Source organism: Plectropomus leopardus, chromosome 13, assembly GCF_026936395.1.
Source record: "Plectropomus leopardus strain MGB_pleo_1.0 chromosome 13, ASM2693639v1, whole genome shotgun sequence".
Taxonomy (NCBI): Eukaryota; Metazoa; Chordata; class Actinopteri; order Perciformes; family Serranidae; genus Plectropomus; species Plectropomus leopardus.
This window is the reverse complement of record NC_142188.1, coordinates 29,655,279-29,677,756: the sequence shown is the minus strand read 5'-3', so window position 1 is coordinate 29,677,756 and position 22,478 is coordinate 29,655,279. Positions and strand designations below refer to the sequence as shown.

The following is a 22,478-nucleotide window of genomic DNA, read 5'->3' as shown; positions in this document are numbered from 1 at the left end:
AACTCAAATAAGGTTCTGGCCACAGTTCAGTTTTATTCGTGTTTTATTGGTCCCAGTGTTGTACAGTGCAGTCACATTCCAGTACAAACAGGAATGACTAAACCTATATACCTCTACCAGGACTGGGGGGTGGGGGGGTGGGGGACATGTTAGTAACTGTTCTGTCTGTCTCGTCCAGATGGCTTCACCACAGAAGACAATGAGTGCTAATACAGAGTTCATTTGAGCGTACTAATGTTGTGTGATTGGTGGTTTAACCAAAACAAGCTGAACTGTGTTGACGCAGCACTATCTTGCATTTGGCATCACTTCTCTTTCTCTGAGAAAGTCACATACGTGTGGAGTTCACTGGATCCGAATAATTCAGGTCTTCAGGTCAGATGAAAGAATAAACTAGCATTTCTCATGTTGTCCTTTATGGAAATTCCCAACTTGTCAGGCTCCAAAACTAATTCCTGAAGACACAGTGAGATCAGTTCAAGTGCATTTCCCTAAACTGAGCTGGACCCAGAGAGCTTGTTTTCCAAGGACGGACCACAGCTGCACAAATAAGTAGCTAGCTGAGACAGGGGGCGCAGTTGATGGTGATGCATACATAGTCACCTGAGTTAAGCACAGAGGGGGAGGGGCAGGTCTGACGAGGGGCGAGGGTGAGGAGAGGGTTCACAGCTGGGTTATAGGTTGTGGCTGTGCTTAGGGGGCTACCAGGAGGAAGTTTTTTTTCTTGTACTGAGCCCTCGCAGAAGGACCTCGCCTCTTCCTCTTTGTTCCATTGACTCTTCATCAGTTGTCATGCTCGACTCTTGGGCAGCTCAGGTCCTTTATGTTGTCCGGATTTGAGCGTAGCGTATTTTAGATCTACTGAAAAAGAGGAAACCTGTCGGTTATTGACTGGGACATGATGATGTGTGTGTGTGAATACAACTTTTAAACCTGGGGTATTCAACTAAAATTCAAAGAGGTCCAGTTACTAAAATTTCCTCCCCACAAAGGTCCGAACCTCATAATGTCTATCAAATAAAATTAAAAACGTACAATTCCATATCGTTTTGACAATAATTATTGTCAATTTTCAGAAAACAGACACATTATGGCACATGTATGGAAAACAAATAGCTGCATTTACATAAATGAAGTTATTCCCAGCACAATAAACTTAAGACCTCCAGTAAAAGACAACAGACCATAATCCTTCTGAATGAAAACTATGCCTTGTGCAAACAGAGTTTTAAACAAACTCTTTTTTCAAATTCTTCTCTACTTCCCTTCCTTGCAAAATAAAATTAAGGCCTACATTTCAAATGAAATAACAAGTATCTCAAGTAAAAAGTAGAAATAAAAAGTGCAACTTTTGAGAAAAAGTGTGAACAGTGTGGGGCAGAGTCTCTCTGTCCCTCTTTCTCTCTCTTTGTCTCTGTCTCTTTCTTTAAATTATTTTCTACTTTCCTTACTTTGGAGCAGGCCGGACAGGAGGGCGTTTTGGTCCGCCATTTGGTGCTTGTTTAAACTGACAGAGTGAGGACATTTAGCCCGGTCCTCACCGCTTCAAGGGTCTGTTTTAGTGTTAAGTCTTGGTATTAAGGTTCAGGCTACAATTAGGTCAGTTTTCGGGTTAGGGTTGGTGTTAGGCATTAAGTTGTGATGGTTGAAGTTCGGGTTAGGGGCTCGGAAATACATGATGAAAACGTGGGTCCTCATAAAGACAAAAGTACAGGAATGCGTTTATACGAGTAGTACCTGGGTGTCTTCTCTGAACTCTGTCTGGTTTGAGAGGCACTCTTAAACTGCGCTTCCAGTCTGGAGTAGATTCCTCCTGTAGGCTGCAGCAACAGCAACCCCACACACACACACACACACACACACACACACACACACACACACACGCACACGCAAACACACACACACACACACACACACACAAATTGAGCAGAAGAAAAACAAGCCAACATCAGGCAGCTGCAAAAACTAGGACAGCAGGACATACAGCTCTACACGGGTCATGACCACATAATGTGAACCAGGGAAATAAATCCTTGTTAAAATTACATTTTTTAGCATCCTGGTTCGAAATAACATTTTGCATGAATATGAACAGATGCTTGCCTCTTTAGTGTCCTTAGATTTGCTCTGTTCCTGGTCTCCAAACCTCATCTTATTCAGGTAGCCGACAATCTCCACCATGCGACGCTGGTCTGGTTCAGGAAGATAGAGAATAAAAACACAGCGAGGCAGCATGTTAACTTAGTGAAAATGTAAGAATAAAAGAGTAAATTAATAGCGTTTATAAGACTGATTTGAATGAGTGGTACTGAACTTGATAATATGTGTAAATAGTATTAATAACACTCAGTTCTCCTTTACCTTCTTCCCTCTGAGCGTCCTGGTTGTAACGCATCGAGCGAGAACTGTCCCACTTACTTTTCTGGACACTCACTCTACAAAACACAAACCATGAGGACCAGTGTTAACCAAAGATCAGCCACATTCAGGGAAAACACACACCTATTCTAGAGAGGTGCCACACAAACTGCCTTCTTCAGGATCCTGTAAAAGGCCTTTTTTTTTAACTGCATTAGACACATTTTTGTGTCGCATGAATTCAAGTTTTTTTAAACAGCAAAGGTCAAATCAAAGCACAAACACACGTCCATCCTCATCTGATACTGCACATTAGAGCTGCAGTTATTAGTCAATTAATCACCAACTTACTTGGATAATAGATTCATTGTTTTGCTAATTTTTTAAGCAAAAATGACATACCATTGCTTGTTTCAGCTTTTAAAAATATGAGAATTTACTGCTTTTCTTTAACATTTATGATAGTAAGTGAAGACTTTTGGGGTTTTTGACTTTTGGCAGGACTAAAAAAAGTTTATTGACGATATCACTTTAGGTTCTGGGAAACTGTGATGAGCATTTCCTACAATTTTTGACATTCTATAGACTAAACAACTGATTATTTGTAAAAATGATTGTTAGTTTCACCCCCACTGCAGATACAGATATATGTCAGCATGAGTATAAGCTGTAAATGATCTCAGATGAACTCACATGAAAGGTGTGTTGTCTCTGGACTGTGCCTGAGGGAAAGAAAATCAGATTGAGAGAACATAACAAAGCAAGTTTGAAAGTTTCTGTTTGCCACTTAAAGGTATACTATGCAGGATTTCCCTCAGTGTTTAGACTCATACAGAATAATTCCTCTCAATCATCACCTATGACCCACTAGAAGTGTGTGGCGGTGTGTTTATCTGCAGAGACTCTGCCCTCTGCTATTCACGACTTCACCTGAGCCCACAAACGTTCCAACCACAGCGAAATAAGAAGAAAACGAAAGGTAAAGGCAAACAGGTGCCAGATTACAACCAGCACTGATCCAAGAGGAAGATGAGTAAATTGCAGATGCAGTGCCAAAAAAATGCAAATATAGCGAAGTGAAATGCTCTCTAAAAGTAATTTTTACTTTCACTTTGGCTGGCCATACTGTTTACAAACAGTAGCCAAAAATTCCTGCATATACTTTAAGTATAAATATGTACTATACTGAGTATTCAAGTAGGAATACAGCTACTAACAAATGCACTATTAACACAATATCTAAATAATAAATACACAGTATAAAATATAACCAAACAGACTTAAGTGTTTCTGAGGGGATCTACAATAGCTTCTGGATGTAAACTATAAATAGTCAATTATAAGTACAAATTCGTGACAGCTGAATTGATTTTCTTGGATAAACAAATTATGAACAATATCTAGTTCATATATAAATAAAAAAATTAAAAAGTCACAATATTGTGAAAAAAAAAAGATTTCTGTATCTATGTTTTTTAGGCTTCAGATAATACAGAATTATATTGTATTATACCATAAGACCAAAACAATATCTCTCAGATGTTCATTCAGTTCAGTTGCATTCTGCAGAATTTTAGCAATTTGACTTGAATATTAATGAAGTCAGTGACTCACTTTCTCTGCTTTGTCTTTGCGCTGGAAGTTTGGAGAGGACATTTGTTTTTTCAGAGGTCTGTGGGCCTTCTTGGCCTTCTTAGCAGCTGGAAACAGAAAAACAAAACAGACAGAAAAAAAACATGAATATGGAGACGGGATCTGATGCCATCTACTGGCCAAAGAGAGCATCTGATTTATTTTCCATCTTGAAAAGGGCTGGAAGTAATAACGAAAATGTTAAAAATAGATGTGATGAACATGTGAAATTGAGAACACTGGTGATGTGCTATAAATAGAGAAAGTTTCCTTATGTGTCCTCATTTGACTTTTATCATTTAAACTACACAAACAGTGACTCAGCATTTCTGTCTGCACCACAAAGAACTCTCACTGATGCAAAATGTTGATTTTCTCTTTTCCTGCTGCTCTAGTTCTCTAGATAACATGACAAACTCTACATGATAATCAGCTATAAGCAAATGTACACAGTTCAATGTAGGATTATGAAAAAGAAAAACCTCATAAATGTGTCCACATGCTGCTGTTATATTCAGAAAATCCACAGAAACATCTATTATAACTGGAATCATCTTTAACTCCACAGCATCACTGCAGTACTCTGCTTAAAATGTTTTTGTGATGATACACAATTAACCATATAAACTGCAATTAAACTGTCATTATGAGACTGTTATAATGGTGAGGGCACCGACACTTGCAGCCTGCAATTAAACCTTGCAACAGCATTTTAAAGACATGAATATATCCATAACTTATTATTATTTCTTTCAGACGAGCAGTGCACCAAATCTGCTTCAACAGCTTGAGCGGAAAATCACAGATATATCATCATAGTTTAACCTGTTTCCAACATTTTCTTCTTTTAACCTACTAATGAAGACAAATGAAGGTCAAAGATGCGTGTTTGTTATTAGCACAGAAACATCAAGTTCTTAGTTAAACAGCTGATCTGATCTTGTTTTTTCCACTAAGGTAAACTAAACTGGCTCACATTTATGTGACTTATAAATAAATTTTACTTTTATTTTATTACATTTATGCTTTGGGATCATTTTAATAAAAAAAAAAGATCAATGAGAAATTTCAAGAAGTTGTTAAACATCTTTACAAGTATAGTTTTCCTTTTTTAATCAATATTATCAACATCAGTCTCAGCCAGAATTACTGTTTTTGCCAGTGGAATCTGGTAGCTTTGACGAGAGCAAAGAGAGTAAAACTGGAGCGGGCTGTCTGACAGAGAGGTAAAGCGGTGAAAATATTCTGAAGAAGGCCTACATTTGAACTTTTATGTCTGTCTTGCTGCTGCTCCTGTCCACAGCAGTGTCTTGTTTAATAAAAAAACATGACTAATCCTCAGTTAATGCACCGTGTGTGTTGCAGCCTTACACGTGTAAAATGTGTCCTAAATCAAAGCTGTAAGCACCAAATGGAAGGGGGAATACCACCAACACCACTTTAGTCACTCATCACGGCGCTGTTCGCCTAGAAATAAGCAGCTACCGACATGAACCAGCAATAATTTGTCAAAAAAAAAGTCTCTCCACCTTGTTTCTTGGACAGCTCCTCTTCGTCCCCCACCTCGTCTTCAGTGACCTCTGACCCCGTGGTGTACTCCTCGTCCTCTGACAGGAGCGACTGCTGCCTCTGGACGGGTAAAGGTCACAAATATCAGACATTCAGCTGCTTGACGACAATGCCTTTTTTTTTAACCCTTTTTCTCATTAAAGGCAGCTGGACGTGTTTGTAATTCTGACAGCTGTCTAACAAAATCAGAATATCCGCAGATATAATGAGGGAAAAGAGGGAAAGGGTCCTACCAGTTGTAGACTCCAGTTTTTCAAAAGGGAAAACTGGTTGACAAAAAGAAAGTAGCTGAAGTCAGAATCTGGAAAATGTGATGCTGGTAGAAGAAAAAGCATCAAAGAGAGAGAAACACTGAGAGAGACGGACAGACTTACAGTGCTGCCGTCTCCTCTCAGAGGTCCGAGCAGCGTCGGCTCCAGGAGAACATCACAGTCCTGCTGAACCTTCTCTGCACTGGATGGACTCTCCTCAGTACTGACACACATACAAACACACAAAAAATGAGCAAAGTAACACCACTAGTCTTTGGCAAACAGACACGCTGCCACACACACTCGTGCTCACCCCTCTGCAGGTGGTGTGTTCAACAAACACACTGCGTCTCTGTGCAGCAGCAGGTCATTCAGGACTCTGGTCTGGGCTGAGGTCGCCTCGTCGCAGTTCTCCTCATCAGGTACGTTCACGATGTGGTCTCGCATCTTACAGCCCTGAACGCAAACACAATTTAAATATATATACGAATAAGAATTTTCTTGAAGCTCTACATCGCTAAGAAATCATTTAAAATGTACTTGATCACAGGATGCGCTATGAACCCTTTGAAACCTAAGAAAATTGGCTTGATTTTGCTGTTTAAAAAAGGGAAGAAGGCAATGAGCAGTTTAACTAACAAGTGCCCAAAAATGAGCGAGAAATTTGTAAAAAAAATTTTTTAAAAATACAGGCAAATAAAAATTAGCAAAAAAGTAAAAGCAATAAAAAAAACTTTTTTATGTAAAATAATCAAAAATATATGTAATTACAAGCATAAAACCTAGTAAAAAAATAAAAATAAATCCAATAATCCCCCCAGCTTATTTTCTTGTCTCCTTTTACAATGTTTTTGCAGGTTGCAGGACATTTCTTGACAAGCCTTTCGTTATCTTCTCCCTGTGTTTTAGAAAGAAGTCAAACCAACTTTCTCAGGTTTCAGACGTTTAAATATGTGTGAAAGGTGTCTCAACACAGCACAGGAAAACTGATGCAGATGCAGTTGTTTAAGGGTTAAAATGACAGGTTACAATCAATGCAATTTAGCTGTTGTTGACCGCTGTGTTCTCTGTGAGCTTTCCTTTATCATTCTCTGTAGACCGGGTGGATAACGGGGACAGTCCAAGCCTGCAGTGGGACTGCACTCTTTATAAGCCAAGTAGAGGATTTTCAAAAATGTCAACTGTCTGAATAAAACCCTAAGTTTTGCTAGAGTTGGTGAACATTCCTGTGATCATGATCGGTGTCTTAACTCAGTGGTTTTGTTGTCTTTGTGTTTGAACAAAATCAAACGCGTTTACTATTCTTATGAGTTTATAGTCTTGTTTCATGCAAAACTGATGCTCAATAACAGCACAGATTTTAGTGAGCAATCTGAAGTTTTGAAACGGTATTTCCTCTCATATACATTCCATCTCATACCTGTCTTAATATTAATCCATGAATCATTACTTGAAAACATAAAAACTTTACTCACTTCAAACAAATGCATTTTATCCTCAGTGAAAGCTCACAGCAACATATTGTATAGATTTGACAGCATTTCATGGCATATTGATTCATTGATTCAATTTCAAATGTTTAATTAAATTATTAACCACTGATTAAATGACCATTGATTAACTCTTATCATCCCCAGTTTGGAGTAATATTTTCCACCAGAACCAGGATGGGAAATAATCTAGTCTTGCAAATTGTGACCCTGCAAGATCGCCAGACTTTGTGCAATTGTTCTGTTTGTACGTGTGTTAGACTTTACATAAGTACACGTATAATGTGTGTGTGTGTCCATACCTTGGGCATACCACTGGGGTCAAAGCGGAGAACCCTCTGGTTGCAGCAGGGGTAGATTCCTGCACCATGCCAGCCTTTCTCAGTACCCATACCAGGGTACAGCACACTGTCTGGGTGGTACTTACAGTGGGTCAGCTCTGCACACACAAACACCTACACACACACACACACACACACACACACACACACAGAGGACATCATAGGAGTTTAGTTGAATATACTTAGTCATAAGTGCTCAGGTTTATAGTATCAACATATATATAACCCTACATGCACTCACAAACACTCACCTGTTGGCATCGGGAGCAGGTGAGGTAGTTGATGGTACCCCAGATTCTCCAGTAGACCAGGACCCAGGACTTGAGCTCCTCATACAGACTGCTGATGTATTCATGCACATCCCAGCTTTTCTGTCTGCAAACACACACATGGATGCACACAGACTGTGATCGGAAATTGAGCCCATTTAAACAGGATATTTCTGTACTACACATATTATTGCTGGCAGTTTAACAAATCAGAGAAATATATAACATTGCTATCGTACTTAGTGTGTGTGTAGATGATCTCTCCACGTGCATCGATGTTGATTTTCCCTGGAACACAGGAAATCTTCCTCTCCGTGTCTTTGGTCAGCATCTTAAGGCACAGACCACACCTGAGATTAAAACAAAAATATGACAAACAGTGAATACAATAGAGTACAAAAATTGAGGTGAGAGAAAAAAAAAGTGCAAGGTGCCAGCTAAGGCTGTTGCTAAGTAGTGAGGTAGGTAACTGCTTGGAGTAACTCTGAGACTCACCTGTAGAGAGTGGAGGCGTTTCCAGGTGAATCTCTGCTCTGGTAGTTTGGATCAAAGAGACGCTCGATTTTCTTCTGAAACAATTTGCTGTGAGGGGAAATAAAATAAGAAATAGACACATCTATTAATGAAAATGTAACCTATTAACTAAGTGTGAAGTGTGACCTACTATCACTGACTTTACTCTCACTGTAAAGGCAAAAACACACTGGCGTGTGTTTCAGTGTACAAGCCCACACCGACAGCGGCTATACGTGCATTTATCCTTCAAAAAAGAGCCATAAAAACTGTGACAACACAACCACTTAGAGAGAACCGACAAACCCGCCCTTTATCAAATTAAAAGCACTTAAACTCAAACATTTGGTTGATTTCAAACAGTTCAAATCATGTACAGAGCTAAGAATCATCTACTACCTAATAATATCCAAAAGCTGCTTCACATGAAAGAAAGATAACATGATCGGAGAGGAAAGTTTATGCTAATGAAACAGTTATTGAGGACTAATGCAAAATATCACTGTATTACATCCAGTGTGTGCTGGGAGCGGCACATGACACAACTTGGCGCCAGTGTGTTTTCAGCTTAACAGTTAACCCTTTGAAACCTGGAACAAGATCACTTTTGTTGTGCTGCTTTCAGCCTTTTACAAGTTTATAACCCTTAAACACCTGAGAAATTTGGTGCAATTTGGTATGAAATGTAACAAAATTTGCACAAAATCAGTAGATTTAGATTTTTTTTCTTTTGAAGCTAGGGGAAATAGAGGATGTCAAGGGAGAAAAAAAATGAAAAGCTAGGGGAAAAAATTGTTTTAATTTTCATAATTACATATTTAAAATTATGTTACAGAATTGTTTTATTTTTTAGGGCACTTAAACAACTTTTTTCCTTTGTTTTTATCATTTTTTTATATATATATATTATTCTCTGATACTTTTCTTGTACTTTTGATTAATTTCTGGCTAGTTTTTGGGTCATTTTTTCTCTCATTGCCTTTCTCCCTTGCCTTTTTGAAAGAAATCAAGCCAATTTGCTCTGGTGTTCAAGGGTTTATACCAGTTTCATCACATTCAGCCGTCAAGATGCTTCCAGAAATGACTCGAAATAAAAACCCAAAGCACCACATTTTGAAACTCGTTACCTTTTGAACTTGTCTTTTTTGTCCCTGATGTCGTCGGCCTCGTTGTGGTTGAAGAGTTCTGCGATGCGTGTGGCCAAGTTGCTGTTGATGCAGTTCATGTTGCAGGGTGTGGCCACGATGGCGCTCATGTGTTTGTGGCAGTACTGGATGCACTCCTCCACCTGAACACGGACAAACATGAAGCACTTGTATTAAACTCTTCACAGTGACAGTGAATGCGATTTCAATGATTCTACATAAACCAAACACTACTTTATCATTGCTACGATGTCAGCTCTTCTAACAGAGCCTTAGCAAACACAGCAGCGGTGAGAAAACTACGGTTTAAAGAACTCTTGACGGCAAGAACATCTACACTATTAACATCCATGCAACGTTAACTTAAAGCTCTACGTTTGGGCCTCTGGTTTTTCCAGGACTAGGACACATTACCAGTTATCAGTTCAGAAATATTTGTAAGCTGCTGGTGCTTTTTGTTTTAACCCTTTGAAACTTGGATCGACATCACTTTTCTTGTGCAGCATTCAGATGCCTTTCACAAGTATTGAAGCCTTTGATCCTTGAGCAAATTGGCTTGATTTCTCTTAAGAACCATAGGAAAAGGCAATGAGCAACTTGACAAGAAATTTGCAAAAAATTAATGAAAAAAAAATTTTTTTTTAAAAAGCTGGGGAAAAAATGTATAAGATAAACTATATTTAAAATTGTCATCATTACAAGTTATTTTAGAGAATTGTTAGAATTTTTAAGCACCTTTTTCAGGTCATTTGCTTGTTTTTTTGCTTTAGTTTTTACTTACCCATTTGTTAATCTTGTTTGTTTGAGTTTTTTATGCTAATTTTCTGGTATTTTTTGTCCTTTTTTTTAATTTACTATTTTCTTGCTAATTTTTAGGTAATTTCTTCTTAAGTTGCTCATTGCCTTCTTCCCATGCTTTTCAAAGAAATAAAGCTAATTTCCCTAGCTTTCAAAGAGTTAACATATTATTTTGGATATGTTGCCAGGCCATATATCAATAATGTTTTACATCAGAAAAACAAAAGGCCCGTCGCACATCACCACACCTAGCGTCACACGTCACAACACTTACTAACGTATCCATCTTCAAGAACTCGGAGGAGATCAGGATTGAGATCACATTGCTGGGCTCTGTAACCGACAAACACCACATGACCAACCAAGCAAACCCCACAACCCACAAACAACACAGAACACGCAGCCAGTGGCCCACCAAACACACACCACGTTCAGTGACTGAAAAATGGAGCACCGTCCACGGATTTACACAAACAGGTCAGAGACAGCTCAGGCATTCCCATGAGTCAGAATGTGATATTCATTATGTTCTTTACAGTTTGTCCAGAGATTTACCAAGGCGGGGTTTGTCCTTGTTTCCCTCTCCAGCGGAGTTCCTCCTGACGTAGTTCATGAGCCAGTCGAAGATCTGCACGTCACAGTGAACGGAGATGTCCACCTCCTCCCACCTCTGGGCGTCCACAGACAGGTACTCAGCGAAGTAACGCATCTCTTTCACTAGGAGATCTCTGGGACACGTGAAGTCCTGCTTCAGGTTCTTGGTCTCGTCACACACATGGATGACCATGTTGGGACTGTAGGAAAACAAGTTCATATCCATGACTTAACATTTAAATATACCCAACAGAAACATTTACTGCTAAATATGATAATTTTATAGCTGCCTTTGAAGTCCACAGAGAGTGAGGGATTCAAACTATAAAGATTTTTTGAAAGTGGAGTAAAGAACGGAGGATTAGGACCATGTTAAAGAAAAAAATTGTTAGATTTCAAATATAAAGTCATAATATTGTGAGAATAAACTCTTATTTTCAAGAAAAACATTGCAATATTATAAGGAAAAACCTGTAAATTTCTGAGAATAAAGTCATAAAATTACAAGATTAAACTCATGATTTCCTAGAAAATAAGAGCTGTAAATATTAAGAGATAAAAATCGTAATTTTATGAGAAATAAAGTGATTAATATCAGAAAGTTAAGCAATATGGTAACATCCCCCGTCCATAATTTCCACTTTTATGCAATATTTTCAGCATTCTACATCATAATGCCGATCTTTCATCCATCACTTCTCATCATTTATTCATACTTTGTCACCTTTTATACCATATTACCCAAAACTCTGGTCTTAATTTGTCACTTAATTTCTCATAAAATTACAAATTTGATCTCATACAAACTCAATGTCTAATATTACGACTTCTGGTGAATTTGTGAGATTTTCCTCGAAAATATATCAACTTTTTTCAAATTTAAATTGCAATTTAATTCTCGTAATATTATGACTTTATTTCCAAAATCTACGATTTTTTTTTCTGTAACATGGCCCTAATCCTCTGGTGTAGGTATGTTTAAGGAATCAATGTGCATTTTTGCTAACTTTGTTAAGACTGAGGATAAATCCTCAATTCTTACTCTCGTGGCTTCTGAGGTTTGTCCTCCTCCTCGGCTGAGACTCGTCTCTCTTTCTTCTCCACAGCACCAACTCTTCCTGAGGGTGTCGATTTGGAGCCTGCTGACATCAGCAGAAAGAATGCAAACATATTCTTAACCCAGTTGTTAAATACAGCAGCAACCATCAGTAACACAGCAACACATTTTTCTGACGTACATTAAAAACAATGCATTATACTGCTTTAAAAAAGATGAGGTGTCTGCAGGTGTCCATGTTTTCTACTAGCCTGAGAACAGTTCTGTTGAAAATTAAGCTCCGCTTAAGTGATTATATCTTGTAAAGCAAAAGGCAAAATCAGAATGGTCAAATTAACTCTACTTCATTTGATAAAAGCTTTTATTAAATGAAATCTACATGCATTTAATAAGATAAAACATAAATGATTTCCGTGATGAAAAAAGCACAACAGAAATAAATAAGTGCGAACTAATAATAAGGTTTCTGCAGTGTTCATTTGTAAACTGTATAATACCACATAAAATGCAATTTAACCTGTTTCATGATCATGCCATCCAAAGTATGAAAGTGTGATGGAAAAGCAGTAGGAACTATATGGCACAGAATAAGGTGAGAGAGAATATTTTAAAAATTTGCAATTTTGCAAAGATTTTTTAATTCTCTTTTAGGCTTTTTCTGAGGAAGAGTGATTCACTGCTTTTTAAAGGGACATCTCTGCCGCCTATCTCTACAACACTCGGCAGCTCACACAAAAACAACGTAGATTGATAAATAGCTCTACAGGTAAGAGGAAAAATATATGGTTTCTGATTTTGGGGTGAACTGTCCCTTTAAGACTTAAGAGCCATGCATTTATCCTGTATGAAAAGAGGCTCAAACAGATTTATAAGTCATTTAAAAAAAAGTAATGTTTAATACTGAGCTTTTGTAATTAAACTGAGCTCAAAATGTAAACTCAGGATGACACTATACTGACCTGTAACTTTGCTGCTGCTCTGCTTGCTCCCTGTCTCCACCACCTCGCCAGTGTCCAGCAGCGCAGTCAGGCCATCTGAAGGGGAGGTGCTTCCTTCTGTCAAGGCGTTACATTGATTGTCCACGTGAGGAAAACCCCCTGTGCTCTTCAGCTCCTCGAATCGCCGGGCACACTGTAAGATCACATCAGTGCACCAGTATTACTTCTTAGCAACAAGCCAGGCCTAATGTTACTGAACCATGGGGTGAATGATGGATGGGACCAGACATGTGGAGGAGAGGATGGATGGAAGCTCTCATAGTTACCCAGCATTCCAGTTACCTCCTTGGGAGTGAATCCTGGAACTAGCTTGGCTACATTGTCCCAGTTTATGGGTTGGGGCATTCCCCACAGAGAGCCCAGCACCATGTCCAGAACCAGGACGTTGTTGTCATAGGGAAAGTTGTTGTTGTCTGAGCAGAAGCGGCTCATTTCTACAAAGGCAGAGAGACGAGACACGAGAGGCAGTAAGTCAACAGTGAATGCCCACATCTGCTAGTATGATCATCGCATCCAAATAAGAGCTAATATTATTGTTTGATCTACAGAAAATGAATTGGAAATGGTTTTTATGTTCCAGTGTGTAGGATTTAGGGTGAATATATTGACAGGAATGGAATAAAATATTCATTACAATGTTTTTATTAGCCTGTATTCACCTAAAAATAAGAATAGTTGTATTTCTGTTGCCTTTGAATGAGCTGTTTATATTTACATGCGGGGCAGATCCTCTCTGATGGAGTCCGCCACGTTGTTCTACAGTAGCCCAGAAAGGACAAACTTAACACTGGCTCCAGAGAAGGCCATTTGTGTTTTCGCAGTAGACACCTTATTTACCCTACACGCTTTACAAAGGGGAGGAGTTTCAATTGGTTGCAATCTGCAACCCTAACATTAGGTGACACTTAATCCCACACACTACACCTTTAATTCTCACTTACATCATAGTAAACTGAGTATTTCTAGGGTCTGGACTGTGGACCAGGCAGAGGAGAAGCGTTGACGAAATTTTAATGCGCCTTTTTCTTTCTTTTCCCTATTGATAGCCCCAGCTATTTAAAGTTTAATAGAAAAAATAGTCACCACTAATTATGAATGATTTTGTTATCTCAGGTAAAATGGGATATGACAGCAATAGCAGCCATACACAAGATTTGAATTGAATTACCATATGTAAGGTACTGCATCACTCAAAAATGATTAATGAATACCATCCAGCTCAAGTCACAAGTGAGACTGTAGCTAGTGCAGAGTAATGACTCTTAGATGTGGAGGGGTTAGTGCAAAACAGGGGGAGGCGGTTAACATAATTTATTTTAGGCACTGGGGAGGTGTTATATGTTTGGATTTGGAGTAGGAGGAACATTCAACTTAAAACTGTTGTATTTTGTATTTATTCTAATAACCTCAGAACCCCAAAACCCTCTAAAAAGGTGTGTTTTCTTCAAAAATCTCCAATATTGACCGATTTTATATTGCCAGAATATGTGAAATATGGTTATTTATGGTGGTGGGAGAGTCTTTGAATTTTCCCCCAGTCACTCAGGGATGCTCAAGAAAAAATATTTGCAGCAGCTGGATAACATGATATTAAAGAAAACAAAAACAACAAAAAGTCACATCCCAGCAAAGCCTACTATAATAAATAAAGTACAGTACATTAAACATATTTCTGTAGTAACATTAACTTTAAAACTGTAAATTCACACATTTATTTTGTATAAAATAAGCAGTCTCATATCAATTTAAATTGTAAATGATGTATTTTTAAAGGATTTGTTTTAGTGCCTGTTCGTTGCGTAACGTGATGCGCCAGTCACTAGAAGTCAAAGTTACTAATGATTTTTCTGCCCCTGAATACACCACAGGTCATACCATCCTGGAGGCTCTGCAGAGCTTTACTGTGATACTGTTAGCAGCCAAAACAGATCAACGATGTGTGCAGTTTATATACATTTGCTAACACAGGCGTATACCCATGGTATACAAAAGAGAAACTTCGTAGAGTCTCGTTAGTGATGATGGCGCAGGCCGAGTCCCTCTGTCCTCCTGCTGCACCAACATCTTTCAGGTCGAATTTAATCAGCTGATGCTTTACACATAATTTAAACAGCAAACAGGACAAGATATCGCTGACATACTTAACTGGTGTTCCTCCAAGTCGTCTCGTACAGTGAAGTCAGCTGGTGCCTGTTTTATGACATTGTGTATGGCTGGTGCTGATGCTGCGGTCCTCTCCTACCGGCTAACTGCAGCTACTGCTAATGCTAGCTAACTTTAAGGGACTGGATCTGCTGCCTTCAGGTACTCCTACAAAACTCCTCACAACGAACTCCACACGACACGCCACGAACATAGACTAAATATGATGTCAAGACCACCATTCAGCTGCACAGTACTGCTCAGTTGTTGGTGGTTGCTGCCATTTTCCTCAATTTAGGCGAGTTTAATTATGCTGCATTGTTATTATGCGGTTTACAGCCCCATATACAATTTACTCATTTTCGTTGAAGTGGGAATCTTTCTGCAAAGTCTTTTGGGTTAAAAAGCTGCACGGTCAATTCTAGACACGGTGGAAGAAGTGGACAATGAGATCAACAGCTTATGTCAAAACACTATTTCCTTTGAGCTCAGTTGCATTACCGCAGTATTTCCGATAGTCCTTGAAGGCAGCATTGGCTTTAGCTTCAAACAGCTAGCGTGTCAGCTAACCTAGCTAAGTAAGTGGCTTCTTAGCACAGGCGTTTGTAAATGTTTAAGCCCAGAACACGGCGGAAATGTTAGCGACAGGCTGCACTCTTAAAACACAAACTGAGATGTCAACTCCTAAAATAATTGTGACAAATAAACGTTGTTTGGCTGGTTCCGTCGGTGACTTGTCCCTGCTGTCGCAGTGCAGCAGGTTAGGCATCCTGTTGCTAAGAGACAGCAGCCGCAAATCCATTGTTCTTGCCGCAATCCCCCTTTTAGAATAGAAAAATAAAACAAAGTCACATGGAAAAAAATACAGACCTACTTGCACTATTACATCATAACCTAAAACTTAAAAAAAACTAAATAAATATCTCTTGAATTTAAGGTTGGCTCCTAACTTCTCAGATATTACCAGAGGTGGGGCCAAATCTTTTTTTTTTCCAAGTCTCAAGTACCTAGTCAAGACAAGCAAGTCCTGAGTGGGTCCAAACTTTGAGTTTCAAGTCTAAAACTTCATGTTGTGCTCTTTACAAAATATGCCGTTTTAACAATGGAGTAATTTCTATTAAATTAACAAATATCATTAATGGGTTTTAGTCAAGTGCAACCAAACTTCATCATAGAAAACACAATACTGACCTTGTACTTTCATAAATCTCTATTAACATGTAGCACAACAGAGAGGATCTTGTTGCATTTAACTCACCCCACATTTAATAATTTTCTCCTCCCAAATTTGCAAGACATAATTAGTATTGTATGTTGTTGCATGTTTTATATGTAAATGAAATAAAAAGATGAACATTAGTTGACTCAGTAATGAGGGGAAATTAATTGATTTGTGGCACTCCTTTTTAATTTTTGGGTTTGGGGGAAGGCATGACGTATTTTCAAGTCAAAATGCTCAAGTCCAAGTGAAGTAATGAGCCACCTCTCGAAGTTGCTGATGTGTAAACCTGACTATTACTAATTAAAATTAGGGATCAATAGATATTGGTTTTTCAGGGCTGATGCAGATTACTGGTACATAATGACACCTTTGACTGATATTTGGAACTGATATGCATTAACAATAAAAATGAAAATATTTCTGTCGAAATCTAAAATTTGGAGTATAACAAACTCCAACACAAATCTTTGTTTTAATGCTTTTAGTAAATATTGAATCAAAACTGAAACTTTCAACATTATAAAAAGATCTTCAACAAAAATGAATGAATAAAAATCAAAAATAAAAATAAAATGCAAAAACAGATAATCAACATGCTAAATGTCTGCCCTGATAATCAAACAGGCCGATAATCTGTCAACCCTTTATTAAAATTGCCTTTATGATCCAATTTTGATTGATGAAGATATTACACAAAACATGATTTTTTTTTACAATATTTATTTTCAAAATAATTTTATTAAATATTTTAAAAATTACTTTCTGTGACAAATGAACAGCTGAATATGTGCAAAATGAGCCCTTACTCATTCTGAACGAATCCAATCCCATTTACTTCACAGTGAAGAAAATGCAGAGAACCACGTAGCTGATAAGTGAGGGCGAAAAAACAAAAAACGCAACGTAATCAAACAAAATATCCTGGCTTTGTCCTTACACCGTCAGTATACACATGATGTATCAGTGCACGTCATTTACTTAAGACATTGAACTAATTGTAATCAATCTCAATAGCATGACATCTTAAATCAGACAAAACTTTTCGTGTACACGCTCTGACTGAAGAAATGTAAGAATAAACTCCTAATTTGAGATACAGCACAACCTGTGTATGAAAACCATTTTTGACCGATAACCTTATCAGAGTCCAGATCGTCTTTCATGATTTGTATCATTACAGATGAGCCAGGGAACTACTTTAAGCAATTTTGCATGAGGTGTACAGTGTACGGGGTTTCCCCACACATCTACCGTCAGCTGACTGTTAGTCAAGTTTCAGTGTTTAACACTGCAAAAAAAAAAAAAAACAACTGACTGAGCCAATAAATGTTATGAACACATAAAGACTTGCATACCAAAAAATGCACACATGCACATCACAGGTCGGTCTTCTCGGGGATGTTCAGCACCGTATTGGAGGGAAAACTGGAGTGGGATGTTCCCAAACTGAGGGAGGCTGGTGTTTCTCTGTACGCTGACTCTAGCAGCTCCTCTGAGGGAGCGGAGGAGGAAGCCAGGCCTGAGGTGAAGCCTCGAGCAGGATCTGATTGTGGGTGTGAAGCGGGGGCTGTCTGGGAGGCCTGTGTGTTCTCCTGCTGCACCTGAGCCAGCCTCTCCATCTCTGCGTGCTTAAAGCCTCTCCTTTTGCCTAGGACCTTGACGTAGTTAGCTGGGACAAGTCCAGTGGTCTGTCCGTCCACGCTGGCCAGCAGCCAGCCACGCACTCTGGGCTGTTGTTCTGTACATGGGGGAGAGTAAAAGTTCATGACCTAAGCTAGTCAACATGGCATAAAAATCAACTCTCTCGCTTAAAAAAAAAAAAATCATTAAAAAAAAACAAAAAACGGCAACCATTTTTTTGACAGAAATCAGTGAGAGAGTGATGATGACATGCAGCATAGGGCTGCCGGTTGGACTCGAACCCCGGGCCGCTGCGACAAAGACACACAGCATCTGAATATGGGGTGCGTGCTGCCTGGCCCCTGTGAAAAGCAACAACTAGCAAATGTTGTACAGTTGGAGAAATTAAGATTTTCAATGTCACACAGTGAGAAACTCTTTCAGAAAAATCTGTCGACCAGTCATTAATCTGATCAGAAAACTGAATTAAATGGTTAATGGTCTAGCAGGTTAACTGTATCAGTGTGTCATACGTCAATAACATGCGTCCATGTTATTTTTTCTGGTCTGCGTTACCGACAATGTTTTTTTCTTGCTTTTTTCCCATTTCTGTTTGATTCTTCTGTTGCTTGCACAGTTCTTGTTGTCATTGTTTTTTTCATGTTGTTGTTTGTGCATTTGCGGTTAGTGTTTTTATCTTATTGTATTCTTATACTACTCTATAAAATCAATAAATGTAAAAAAATGTTTTTTTGAAGATGACTGAACAAGAGTCAGACAGAGATTTTTTGTATACGTACATAAGCAAACTGTGTACAGTGTTTCCCACAGAATTAGCATGACGATGGGATGTGCATCCTTATTGTAACCATTCTGTGTCCCCTCTCTAAATTTGGACATTTTTGCAGGTCTGTGAATGCTGCACAGTTGGAGCTTTTTGTCTCAGAAGCCTCGTCCTACCTGATCTGTCGATCCATTCAGAGCTGATCACATTACATCGATGAAAAGATTGAAGAAAAAAAAAGGTTGAAAAGATTGACCCGGTGTTCACTATAGGGATATGTTGTAAAAATAAATAAATAACTACTTTTCTCACACCCAAATTAATTCGATTATGAAAAAGAAAAAAACATCTTAATATTAAACCCTTTTTCTGGTATCAGGAACACTTCATTGATTTGCAACACTGACCATAATGAAAGGGCTGATCATGACGTCATAAAACATACAGACAGGCATTTAAAGCCTAATTTTACAACCCTAACAGAAGCCTCAAATGTGAAAAAAAAAGACATTCAGTAAAACATGCCATACCATAATGGCCCTGCATACCCAGACGTGTTCAACCATTTTTGTATAAAAGGAACACGAGGACAGAATTGAATGTGTAGCAGTCATTTTAGAGCGCTCACCTTTAGGGGCGAGGTTGAGCATGTCTCCAGCCCGCAGAGAAATCTCCTCCTCAGATGCAGCTGAAAAGTCGTACTCTGCTCTGGCCACCACGTGGTCGTCCTCCCCGCTCGCCCAGTTAGTGGCTGAATAAAAAGAGACAAAAGACACTTCTTAAGGATTAGGAGTAAACGACGCAAGGACTTAAAAATTGTTGTGAATGAAAATGTGGAAGTTCCCCATCTCAAGTAAAATATCTTAACTGTAACTCACCATTTTCTTCAGAGCCAGAGCTGGAGCTCAGCAGTTTCCAAATAAGGTAGGGTCCCCCCAAAACTACAGCGAAAAACAGAAAGATTGGCCAGGACTTCACGGGCTGACCCTCCATCCCTGTTCCATCCCCTCTGGATACACTCGTGGCCAAGGCATCACTCGCACTGTCTGCCCACAAGTCGTCAACGTCGGTGTCTGACCTTCGTCCCAGCAGCCTCTGCAACCGTCTGTACAGGTAGCGCAAGGTGCGTACTAGAGCAAAGGCTGACAGAACTCTGGTGAGGTGCGCACGCAGCCGTGTCAGGTGGTTGGCTACGTCCAGCACGGCACGGAAACTGTTATATACGGCTGAAAAGGTGGCATCCAGCATCATACTGACAGAAGCAAAAGCCTGGACGATGCTTTCGATGGACTGGAAGGCACCACGACTGCTCTCCTCTGCCTGTTGCACAAACCGACTGGGGGCAACGTCTTCCGTGTGAGAGAGGCGGCTGTACCCTCCCATGCCGTAGCCACCGCCATAGCTGTAGGGGCTATAGCCACCGTATATGGAGCTCCCATAGGGGCTGTAAGAGGAGGTGAAAGAGCTGTAGGATGGACGGTAGGTCTGCTGGACGGGACGAGGAGGCACAGGGGGAACCATTCTGGTCAGGACAGGAGGACCTGCAGAGGTGGAGGGGCCTGCAGCCGGTCCAAAGTTTGTAGATCTGTTCAGTGAAAATGTCAAAACAAGACAAAGTTCAAGACAGCTTTTGTGATTTTTTATAATTATTCTTTAATGATACAGAAGAGCATGAGTGAGATTTCAATTAGCCAAATGCCTAATATTAATTAAAACTACAAAAGGCATCAGAGACCCGCTGAGCCACGGGCGGTCCCGGCTGATATTCCTGTCTTTAAGAGGCTGAAGCAGGCTAGAGTGACGATACCGGTATATGAAACTAGAGGACCCAGGAAATCCAATGATACTAAGCATGTCATGTTAGCTTCTCAGGAGGAGGGCTAAGTAACACTCCTAAATATGCATACATTTTGGTGATGAAAAAAATGGCTTTGCTATTTTCACAGGGATCTCTTGAACTCTCAAGATAACTGAATGTTCTATGGGTACCCAAGCACTTTCTCCGATTGTATTTGAATATTTCTTCATATTGGGGCCCAAGAACAATCTGGAAATGCAGAAATTGGGGATGACTGGAAATATAAGACTACTGTGGATGAAATGAAGCCAATCTATTCAAGGATAGTCACAGCCTCATGACACTTTACAGCCACAAACATTCAGAGGTGTATGGCTTTCAGAGGTACAGCTGAGGTTTCTCAGCAGTGTCCAGAACAGAAGGGTTCACCATCCAACTGCCAAAAAATGCAGTTCCTTCAGAAATCTCCAATTATCAAAAGATTTTGAAATAAAATCACAGCATACATTGTTGCTATTATGTTTGATCTTAGTGTCTTTAAGTACTTTTTAAGGGGATTTGGACTTAAAACGTGTGCAAATTTAGTATCACAACTGTATATGAAATGGTATAAACACTAAAAATTGCAAGAACAACTTTTGAGATGTAGTTTTGCATGAGGATGGCCATCATATACTTTCATCATAACGCTCTTATCCCCTTAACACTCTGAACCTCCAAAGTTTGAATGGGCACCTAACCAAAACACAATGTTTATTTCAGAATTATGACTAGGAACACTTGACACACAGAACTGAGCTGCATCTCAAATTGATCTCCAGGCAAAAGACAAATTGGGTCTATATAGGTCTTAAAGGGTTAATGGCTCTGCGTAATCACTGGAGTATCAAGTTAACTCTATGGATTTGCCAACAACATGAAATATCAATGTACATTTTTCGAGCATGGTCTAACAATTATTCCTATGAAATTACGTACAATTGAAATGTGACGTCAATTGAACACGCGAATGACGTTATTATTTCAGTTAGTGTAAAGAAAAGACGGTGTTATCGACATTTCTGACCAGTATCGTATCAACAACCATCCGAAGTAGAGAGGGGAAAATAAAAAATACTGCAAGTTTTTAATCAAAGCTCCGTGTCGTGTTTACATTCATTAAGATAATACGACATGTTAGTTAGGGAGCCTGGCGAGTAACACAGCACAGCCTGTCATGTGCAGAAGGACTGCACATGACAGGCCCTCAATTAGGCCAATAACAGGCTAGCCTTTAGCACAGCTTTAACCTTCTTTAAATTACTATAGTCGGCAAAAAATATTCTCACAAGTGCAAATTAATTGTTTTTAGATACCTTACACCACTATATCAAAGCCTCCACTGTTTGGTTGATATCACCTCGCTTGTGCAACAGTCTAAGTCTAAGCTAGCTAACGTTAGCAACAACAGCTAACAGTCAATAAACGCATAACAACTCTCATGACGGGGAGCTAGCTAACGCGGCTAACATAGCTCGTTTACCTGTAATTTACAGGTGCGCTCATTGCCCCTGGAATCCGCCTTTCCCACGGCTTTGGAGGAGGCTGCGAGTCCATCGCAAAATAAATGTCCACAACAAGTGTGAAAAATAACGCGAACTCTGTTCCGGACCCTATCCCCCTGAACTCTGCTGCCTTCTAGTTCTCCTGGTTATTTCCTACTTCTGATATCGCAGCTTGTGTGCATGTAGGTGGATTTAATGGCCTTTAACAATATTCAGTGTTTTAGTGACGTTATATCTGACTTTGTGTCTTGGCCTTAGGTATTCTGATACGACTTCAGTTGAGCTCAAAGGAGACATAATGGAATTGGTAATGTTTAAAAGAATAATTGAAATATTCCCGACACCCCTTAAAG

At 39.2% G+C, this 22,478-nt stretch overlaps 2 protein-coding genes across 8 annotated transcripts; both read right to left on the bottom strand.

Moving 5' to 3' along the window:
* Positions 1–25: 25 nt before the first annotated feature.
* On the bottom strand, positions 26–15,957 carry sanbr (SANT and BTB domain regulator of CSR). 7 transcript variants are annotated; one of them, XM_088086793.1, is made up of 21 exons: positions 15,157–15,957; positions 13,298–13,449; positions 12,977–13,148; positions 12,003–12,102; positions 10,922–11,160; positions 10,641–10,699; positions 9,551–9,711; positions 8,406–8,492; positions 8,150–8,260; positions 7,893–8,016; positions 7,603–7,755; positions 6,124–6,266; positions 5,934–6,033; positions 5,793–5,825; positions 5,520–5,619; positions 3,973–4,058; positions 3,052–3,080; positions 2,362–2,435; positions 2,104–2,192; positions 1,738–1,813; positions 26–858 (listed from the first exon to the last, which is right to left on the bottom strand). In XM_088086793.1, exons 2-21 carry the CDS (start codon positions 13,445–13,447, stop codon positions 791–793), a joined length of 2,154 nt encoding a protein of 717 aa, XP_087942919.1. In that variant the 5' UTR covers positions 13,448–13,449; positions 15,157–15,957; the 3' UTR covers positions 26–790. The 7 variants fall into 7 exon arrangements, with proteins under 7 accessions (XP_087942919.1, XP_087942917.1, XP_087942921.1 ...); XM_088086791.1 differs by having other exon boundaries at positions 26–861; positions 15,162–15,957; XM_088086795.1 differs by having other exon boundaries at positions 26–861; positions 1,738–1,820; positions 15,157–15,956.
* Positions 15,958–17,658: 1,701 nt separating this feature from the next.
* Positions 17,659–22,267, bottom strand: pex13 (peroxisomal biogenesis factor 13). The gene is made up of 4 exons (XM_042502089.2): positions 22,104–22,267; positions 19,662–20,368; positions 19,412–19,534; positions 17,659–18,117 (listed from the first exon to the last, which is right to left on the bottom strand). Exons 1-4 carry the CDS (start codon positions 22,175–22,177, stop codon positions 17,756–17,758), a joined length of 1,266 nt encoding a protein of 421 aa, XP_042358023.1. The 5' UTR covers positions 22,178–22,267; the 3' UTR covers positions 17,659–17,755.
* Between the last annotated feature and the right edge of the window lie 211 nt (positions 22,268–22,478).